The sequence below is a fragment of the Pongo abelii genome, chromosome 9, assembly GCF_028885655.2.
Source record: "Pongo abelii isolate AG06213 chromosome 9, NHGRI_mPonAbe1-v2.0_pri, whole genome shotgun sequence".
NCBI lineage: Eukaryota > Metazoa > Chordata > Mammalia > Primates > Hominidae > Pongo > Pongo abelii.
Genome location: NC_071994.2, coordinates 96,745,920 through 96,755,409, shown reverse-complemented (window position 1 = coordinate 96,755,409; position 9,490 = coordinate 96,745,920). Strand labels below are relative to the sequence as shown.

The 9,490-nt window shown below is 49.8% G+C and overlaps 1 protein-coding gene across 1 annotated transcript in view; it reads left to right on the top strand.

Annotated features, from left to right (window-relative positions):
- VSTM5 (V-set and transmembrane domain containing 5) overlaps window positions 1–9,490 on the top strand; it is a 32,582-nt gene continuing 23,092 nt past the window's right edge. Inside the window, exon 1 of the mRNA XM_009246958.4 lies at window positions 1–207. Within this exon, the coding sequence (XP_009245233.3) occupies window positions 117–207 (91 nt within the window). The 5' untranslated portion in view covers window positions 1–116. The remainder of the gene's footprint in view (window positions 208–9,490) is intronic.

The window sequence follows — 9,490 nt, the reverse complement described above, 5'->3', positions numbered from 1 at the left end:
ATCTGGCCCTAAGGAACCTGCAGAAGCCAGAGGCGGAGGAAGAGAGAAGACTGCATAGGAGCTGCAGCGCGGTGCGGCGAGCACACACCCCGGCCCGCGAGGCCCCGGGCTCGCCCATGAGGCCTCTGCCCAGCGGAAGGAGGAAGACCCGAGGCATCTCCCTAGGACTCTTCGCCCTCTGCCTGGCCGCAGCCCGCTGTCTGCAGAGTAAGCTCTGGGGGACGCCCCGGGTGCTGGAGGAGCGGGAATGGGTATGGGGGGCGCTGGCGGGTCCCGGGGTCTAGCAGCGGCCCCCCTGGCCTTCGCCCACCTTGTCCGGCTGAGGGCGCGCGGTGAGCTCGGGCTGGCAGGCACCGCGCGGCTTCTTAGTGGGGCTGGGCGCGGCCTGGAGACCCGGCGCCGACCGTGGCGGGAGGGGCTGGGCAAAGCAGAGGCTACCAGCCGCCGCGCCCCGGCCCACTTCGGGGCACCCGCCCCACCCGGCGAACCCGGCCTGCAGTTATCAGAGCTGGAAGGTGGCCCAGAGATAACCGGCTCCCAGCCCTGTGGCCGCTGCCTCTGCAACATTTTTTATTTCTTTTTCCTGGAATAACCAGATTGCAGTCTGTGCGCCGCCCCCTACTGTGGGGACCCCTCCATGGCTTTCCCAGTCATCTCCCAGGAGAATAAGCAGGCCTCCTTGATCAGTCAGAGGAACCCACAGCAGCCTGCTGCCATGAGAAAAACGGTTCTGGGGTTTGGGTTGGGCGTTGTGGCCTGAAGTCCCCAGGCTGGAGGTGGTCCTCGCAACCAGCACACTGAGCAGATTCGCTTTGGATGGCCGGACCCGGAATCCCCAGCCTGGTGAGCCTGGATGCGAAGCGTAGTCCCACTGGCTCTCTTGGACACAAACAACAGATCCTAGCACAGTTTTACTTTCTCATTTAATCATTACCATTCGCACTCCCATCTTACACACGGGACAACTGAGGTTTAGAGAATGACAGAGCAGGGCCGCTGGAAGTGAGAGGCCTTGTAGTAAGAGCCAGCACTTATTAAGCATTTATGCATTCACCATCCCTCAGACTTTACAAGACCCCTCTCATTTAGTCCTTAGGGCAACCCTAATAAACTACTCTTACTCCTGTTTCACAAGTGAGGAAACTGAGGCACAGAAATGTTATGAGCCGATCGCAGTGGCTCACGCCTGTATTCCCAGCATTTTGGGAGGCCGAGGCCAGCGGATCCCTTGAGTCCAGGAGTTCAAGACCAGCCTGGGCAACATGGCAAAACTGTCTGTAGTAAAAATATGAAAAAATTAGCTGGGTGTGGTGGCCTGTGCCTGTAGGCCCAGCTACTGGCGTGGGCGGCGGGGGAGCTGAGGTGAGAGGATCACTTGAGCCCAGGAGATTGAGGCTTCAGTGAGCCCTGATTGTGCCACTGCACTCTAGCCTGGGCAACAGAATGAGACCTTCTCCAAAGCGAAAGAAAAAGAAAAGAAGAGAGAGAGAAAAAAAAATATTATGTTACTTATACAAGGTGACTGAACGATCTAACACTTTTGACCTTTACACCTCTCTGGCTAGAACCCAGCTTCAGAGGTTGCAAATCTCAGAAACCCAGTAAGACAGAGGCATGTTCCTCTGGCAGTTGTTAGTCTCGAGCAGGTGGATGGGTGTGTTTGTCATTGCAGTGGCTTTTTCTATTATTTCTCAAACCTTTATCACTTGTTTCTAATCACCATACTTACACATCTGTTCAGATACCCCTCGTGCTCAGGGACCAGCCATTCGCCATAGTGTATAATTCATTCATTCACTCACTGACTATACCCTCTCCCTGCAGGAAGCAGGCCACAGTGGGCACCTAGGATATGGTGATTCACAGTTTTGTTCTCAGGAAGCTCAGGTGTCATGGGGAAGACAGACAAGCAAACAAGAGGGGCAGCCTTGCAATGGTAAGCATTGAGAGGCAAGAGGTGCCATGTTCTGGGAGCCCTAGTGTCTCAGAATCCAGATTTGAACAAACTTCCCCAAAACAGCCCCACCCGCCCATACCTGCCAGATGGGTAGGAGCAGCTGGGGGGAGAGGATGAAGGGCATGCAGGGTGTACCAGACAAAACAGCACATGCAAAACCTGGAGGCCGGGTGAAAGTTTGCAGTTTTCCATTGAGACCTGTCTCATGCACAGCAGTAAGCTCCAGGAGGGCAAGCACTCTGTTTCAACTCTGGGTCCCTAGCACTTGCCCAGTGCTAGCCAGGGCCTGTGCCCTTAAAAGACGTTAAATGGATGTGTGCCTGCCTGAATGAAGCCTGTGCTTTGGAGCCAGCCATAATGATGAAGAGTAGGCCTCTTCCTTCCTACCAGTTCCCTGCATGGTCTACCTCTTCTGCCTGTGTCAAAAGCTTCATCCAGAACCTCTGATAGTCACTATTTACCCTGAAGTCTGAGTTAAAGCATGCCAAACACCCTGCTTTTCACACTTTTCCCCTACAAATGTATGGGTCCTCCCAAGATTCATATATTCAAGCCCTAACCTCCAATGTGATGGTATTTGGAGGAGGGGATTTAGGGAGGTGATTTGGTTTGGATGAGGTCATGAGATGGGATCCTATAATGGGATTAGTGTCCTTATAGGAAGAGGAAGAGAGACCAGAGTTCTCCCTCCCAGCTGTGTGAGGACACAGCAAGAAAATGGATATTAGCAAGCCAGGAAGAAGGCCCTCAACAAAAACTGGCACCTTGATCTTGAGCTTCCCAGCCTCTCCAGAACCATGAGAAATAACTGTGGTTTAAGCCACATCAGTCTATGGTCATCTGTTACGGCAGCCCAAGCTGACTAGGACAAGGACTTACAGGCTCAGAAAGCTGGCAGGCCTCCCCACCAGGCCAGGCACCTTTCTAGAACATTTGTTCGTGTCCTTTCCCAGTACATTAGCCATCAGGCTCACGAGTACCCACCCAGTGCTCCCTCTCATTTGGAAGTACTTGATCCAAGACTATAGTAAGACAGTTTAGTTAATGGCCTGGGCCAGAATCAACTTGCTTTATTCCAATCCCAGTTTCTAAGTAACAGTCAGCTCCCCCAACACACACACATATACACAGTGGGGCCAGTCCTCAGGAAAACAGAGGAACAGGGCTAGGGCTGAATCCGAAGCTGAGGGAGTGGACAGACCCAGGGATGCCACAGCCAGAATGGGGCTGTGGGTTCTGGGCTTAGTGGAAGGTGGGGGCGGATGGGATGAGGAGGGAGCCAGTATAGGAGGAATCCTCTCGAGGCCCTTCATGAGACTCTGGGTCCATCACTCTATAAGTCCTCAGCAGCTGCCCAACGCTGCCATCCATGTGGCAAACATCTTAGAAGCACCTACTATGTTGCTGTGGGCCGTGCGCTGATCCCTGATCAAACAGAGACAAATGAGGTGTGGTCTCACTCTGCACTGTCCTTTCAGATTTATAAAAAATATTTTTGCATACATACAAATGTACCCACAGGAAAAAAAGTGAGTTTCCAATGTACTTTTAAAAAATGTAATCATGGGGCCAGGTATGGTGTCTCATGCCTGTAACCCCAGCACTTTGGGAGGCCGAGCCGGGCGGATCACAAGGTCAAGAGATCAAGACCATCCTGGCCAACACGGTGAAACCCCGTCTCTACTAAAAATACAAAAATTAGCTGGGCGTGGTGGCAGGCACCTGTAGTCTCAGCTACTTGGGAGGCTGAGGCAGGAGAATCGCTTTAACCCGGGAGGCAGAGTTTGCAGTGAGCCGAGATCACGCCATTGCACTCCAGCCTGGCGACAGAGTGAGACTCCATCTCAAAAAAAAAAAAAAAAAATTAAAAAAATTTTTTTAAAAATGCAACCATTCTGTACTGTTTATTCAGCAACTTAGTTTTACACCAATTTTTTTTTTTAGCTCTATCCATGTTGATAAAGGAAGTGCATTCCTTTCAACTTCTCTACATGTGTCATCATATAAATATGCTGCTTTTTACTTAGCCAGGCCCTACTGATTGACAATTAAGCTTTCAGCTTTTAGCCCTCACTCAGGGGAGAGAAACTCCTCATACAGGGTGATGTGTGCAGTGCTAGTGACGCATACATCGTATGGAAGAGGTACCAGCTCCCTGACTGATGGGCACCCCTGCACACACACCTCCTCCCCATCTCAGAAAATGCCTGAAAGACAAAATTGAAGCTGTTGGTGGGGGGCGGGGTGGAGTCAACCGGAAAGTCACACAAATGTCTTACTTCCTGATCTTCAAGAGCCTTCCTGAGTATGCTCCCTACTGATCTGGGAGTGGGGCAAGGGCCAGGAGACTCTCTCCATTATCCCCAGGACCTAAGGACATCTATATCCCTTATCTGATGTAAGACTCTTTGGGGGAGAAAAAAAAAAAAAAAAAAAAAACTTTTACTATATCTAAAGTCAGAATTCACGTTATAAATCAATAGCTTTCGAGCTGGGCACAGTGGCACACACCTGCAGTCCCAGCTACACGGGAGGCCGAGGTGGGAGGATCACTTGATCACTTGAGCTCAGGAGTTTGAGACCAGCCTGGGCAACATAGTGAGACCCTGTCTCTAAAACAAACTCACAAAAAGGCTTTACTACAATTTTTGTCAGCCTGAAGTTGAGTTCTTCCAAAGAGAATGTGTGTTGCTTCTGCCAGTCATGGGAGGCATCCTGCCTGGCGAGTCAGAAAACACTTCATGGAGCAGGTGAGGTTGACTCTTGAAAGATGAGTAAGTGTGTACAGCAGGACAGGGTGGAGAAGAGAATTGGAGGCATACAGCAGGTACTCGAAAAATAGGTACACAATACCTCTGGGGATCTGGCAAGGGAAGAGGGAGTAGAAGTTGCCCTAGCATGCACCCATGGGAACTTAGCCACTGCCCTACTCAGAGACCCCACTGATGCTGGAACACCATTGTGCACTCAAGATGCTGCCTTCTCTGCACCTGGATTTTCCCTGGAAAATGGGCTTGGGGTTGGAAAGTAATTACTTATCCAGCAGGAATGAGAGTGGGAGGGATGGGGATTGACGAGTTTCAAGTTGGAAATGACTCGCCCCTCCTATAACTGGTTTGCTGGGCTGGGAAGGCACCTGTCATCCCTTTAGGAAAAGGAAAAATGACACACTGGACAGTAAAAGGAGCACAGGACATTTTTTGTCCATGTGTCCAGCTGGTCAAGGGAGCATACTAGCCTTTCTCTCGCTGAGGCACACCCTGGGGCAGCTCAGGTCCGTGCCATGCTGACCCCAGAGGAGCCCTGCTGCAGAGAATTCTCAGCTGACAGTGCCCATGCCAATCCCAGTGGTGTGTGTAAGCCCCATATGTGGGGTCGTCTTTCTCTGAGTGTACACGGACCTTGTAAGATGCCCACATCCTGCTGTAGACCAATTAGATCACTATCTCTGAGGGCAGGACCCAAACACTGTTTTGTTTTGCTTTTAAGTTCCTCAGTGGTTCCAATGTGTGGCCAGAGAACTACTGCAGTAGACTAGACCATTCCCCTCCATTAGTCTGATCCTATGGAAACAGCTGGTTCAGCACATCTCCCTCCTGCTGTTCTCAGAACACCCAACGTTGTGTCTTAGAGTCTCACCTGTGTCTTTGTGGTTTTATCCTGACAAGCCTGAAAATACTTTCCCACCAGGCTGAGGGCAGAAGACAAGGCTGCTTTGCTGGGAACTTTGGTTCGGCTCAATAAATGGTTCCTGAGCACGCACTGTGCCTGGAACAGCTTGCCAAGAGCAGGGGTAGCAGCGGGGCCCTGCACTGAGGGATTTTAAGTCAAAACCTAAGCAGCTGATTCGCTGTCAGATGCCCTGGGGGCACTGAGAAAGGCAGTTAGCTCGGTTTGGAATGGGAGGAGCTTCCTGAAGAGGAGGCCTTGATGGCAAGGTAGGAGGTAGTCAGGTAAGGAGAGAGAGAGAGAAAGTTCTTAGCACTGGTGGATTGTGAGGACAACCACCTTCTCTTTGTGGGCCAGTAGAAGGGGTGATCATTCTTTAATCAGGCTTTTCGACTCGTGTTAATTTCCTTGTATTCAGTCTAACTAGTTGTCTGATGGTTAAGGGAATGGAGCTTGGGAAGGTCTTGGAGCTTAGGAAGGCTTTGCATCTTGGGTGGAAGGTGCTGGAATAATTCTTCCAGTAGACCCTTACACTAGTGCCAGAGGAGAAAGGAGATGTGGGTCCTTCGGCACTAGGCATGGGTAAGGGACCTAATGTCAAGCTCCTCTGACAGTTTGCCCTTCTGTACTCATACAAGATTCCTGCCCCAGACTCACTCTGGGACTGGATCACATTCTTTTTGACAGCCAATGCCTCAAAGCAGAACACCAGAGCTCCTCTCTCCTATCCCCATCCACCAAGCCTTCCACGCACTTAGGGATGGGATTTCAGAGGTTCTTGAACCAGAACTTGCTCCTTTATGTCAGGTCAATTCAATTCGACAGCCCATGCTTGTATGAGTCACATCACATACTGCTGTGTGCTGGTGATTCAGACATAAGCACAATGTGATACCTGCTACACTTTCTACCAGGGGAGACGGGCAGTCAGTCATCTAACGTGAGTGGAAGGCTGGTGTGAGCTGTGCTGTGGGAGCCTAGTGAGGCCTGGCAGAGGAGATGACATTAAAGATGGGCCTTGAAGAGTGAGCAGGAAACTGAGAATGGGAAAGCGGTGAGCTGAGCTGAGGTTGAGTGAATAAAGGCCCAGTGGGGGATGGTCCGTAGTTTGGTACAACTGGAATTGGGGGTGAGAAGTCATGGGAGATGTAGATGGAAAAGAAAGTTGGGACCAGATTATTGAGGTCTGTCAGAGCCAGGGAAGACAGCTAGATGCATGGTTTAGAAAGATCACTGATAATAGCCTCCAGCCAACTGAAGAGATGAAAAGCCAGTATCTCCTCAGTTTTTTATAACTTAATAAATAACAATTACAAGACAATAATAACTGTGACTGCTTACCGAGTACTTCATGACAGGCACTGTAACAGCTCCCTTTGATTCATCTTCAGAGTTAGCCTGCAACGAGATGCCATTAGTCCTTATTTTATAGGTGCAGAAACTGAGGCTCAGAGAAGTTGAGGGACTTGCCTAAAGACATTCATTCATTCATTCATTCATTCATTCAGGTACATATGAGAACTCCACAGTGCCAGGCACTGTGCTAGGCCCTGGGGATTCAATGGTCACCAAGACGGACCAACCCCTGTGTTCACATAGCTGATGGCAGATGGAGGAGGATGAACCATTCATCAAGAGGAATTACAACAGAGGGGGATAAGTGTGTTGCTGGAGAGAAACAGGGAACAATGGGAACACAGAAATGGGACCGTTAACCTGGTGCTAAGGATTGGGGAAGGCTTCCTGGAGGAAATGATGTTTAAACAGCAACCTTAAAGGATAAAGAGGAATTGGCCTAATAGTTTTTCTGGAGGAGAATTTGGATACCACTCTAACCTGTGGTATCCAGTTATGCATGTGCCTGAATTCTTTTTTTTTTTTTTTTTTTTTTGAGACAGAGTGTCACTCTGTCGCCCAGGCTGGAGTGCAGTGGTGTGATCTCAGCTCACTGCAACCTCTGCCTGCCGGGATCAAGTGATTCTCCTGCCTCTGCCTCCTGAGTAGCTGAGATTACAGGTGTGCACCACCACACCCAGCTAATTTTTGTATTTTTGGTTTCGCCATGTTGGCCAGGCTGGTCTCGAACTCCTGACCTCAAGTGATCCACCTGCCTCGGCCTCCCAAAGTGCTGGGATTACAGGCGTGAGCCACTGTCCCCAGCCCCGAATGATCTTTTGATCACTCTATACCCCTCTTCCAAGTGCCTTCAGGCATCCTATAAAGTTCCCCCAAAAGAATTGTTGGGAGATAACAACACCTCATTTTCTCCCTTATCTTCCTGTTCAACACACATTTACTGACCGCACCTTCTAGTTCCCCAGGCTGGCCACTGGCCCAGGCCTGACTCAGTCTTGCCACCCAGCTTTGCAAAGGGCAAACCCAGCCAGCTCCCCAACCCCTCGCACACTGGTGCAGGGTGAGGCAGTGGCTGCTGTCATGCCTTGCTTCCTTGGCATCTGATTAGAATCACGGCAATGGCTTTTACATACCCTGTGGTCTTTCAGAAGAGTCCAGCTTTCCAGCAAGGTGGCTCTTGTTGGTGCCTGGAAAAGATGTGGTAGGAAGATTCTAGAAGGAATTCCACAGGGAAGAATTTCAGGTAGCCCGGTTTTGCCACACTTCTGAAGTGAATCGTAGGTTTACAAATGCTTATTCCAGTTCTATTATGTGATCTGGAGCAGAAGAACCAGCTTCCTCCTCCAACACTCCCGGTCTCAGATCTTCTGCTTTAATCCCTGGTACAACTCCAGCTTCTGCTTACATACCCCCAAGGATGGGGAGATCATTACCTCACCAAAAAAGCCTGTGCATCTTCAAAGAATTCTCATTAATAATAGCTACTATTTATTGAGCTATCACCAAGTGTTAGAGACTGATAAGCTCTTTACGTATATTGTCTCATTTAAACTTTATTCTGCTGCAGGAGGCGGGCACAGCACTGTTATATTATCCTTATTTCCTAGGTACCATAACAGAGGCTGAAAGAAGGTAATTCATTTACCCCAGTGCACACAGTTGTTACTGGCACAGCTAAATTTTGAACACCAGTTAGTCTGACTCTAGAATCCATGAATGCATCTGTTCTACACACACTGCCTCAATTCTGTTCACCAGAACCTGTGTCCTTTCACTCTTGATCCATTGACCCTGGTTCTGTTAATGACTGCGTGTCCCAAAACTTCCCTTCCCCAAGATAAGACGTGCTGCATCACAGACTAGCCCCTGCCTGGCAGGTACGGTGTTAGCAGAGCGGTGTCAGAGGAGAAGAGGGCCTGGCCTCCTGGGACCCTGAGGGCATCCTTGGTGTCCTCTTCGCCCTGAGGTCTTACAGAATCCTTTCAGCCAAAGTTCTAAAAGTACAGTTCCGGGACCACCAGCAGTGTCACCCTACTAAATGAGAAACTGGGGAGCGGGCCCTGCAATCTGAGTCAGTGATCACCTCCAGGTGGTTCTAATGGAGCCGAATGCTGAGAACCACTGTATTAGAGTTTTGAAGAGGGTGGAGGAAGCATCACCTAGGTGTTACCAGAAGGAAAGCCTTGAGTGAGTTGTCCAGGTCCTTGGTGTTTTGAACAAAGAATTCAACAAAACACATGAAGTAACAAAGGAATGAAACACAGGAATGAAGCAACAAAAGCAGGGATTTGTTACAGCAAGAAAGCACTCTGCAGGGTGGGGGCAGCCTGAGCCAGAGTTTACAACGTTTTCTGGGTTAAAAGTACTCCTTTTGAAGTGCCTGTTGGTTACCCCTTACCTGGATGAAGGATTAGGTCAGTGGCTAATTAAAGGCTGAAGTGAATTGGTTGCCTATGCAGATAAAGAGATGGCCCATGCTTGGCCAGAGGCCAATCCAAGGCACTATCC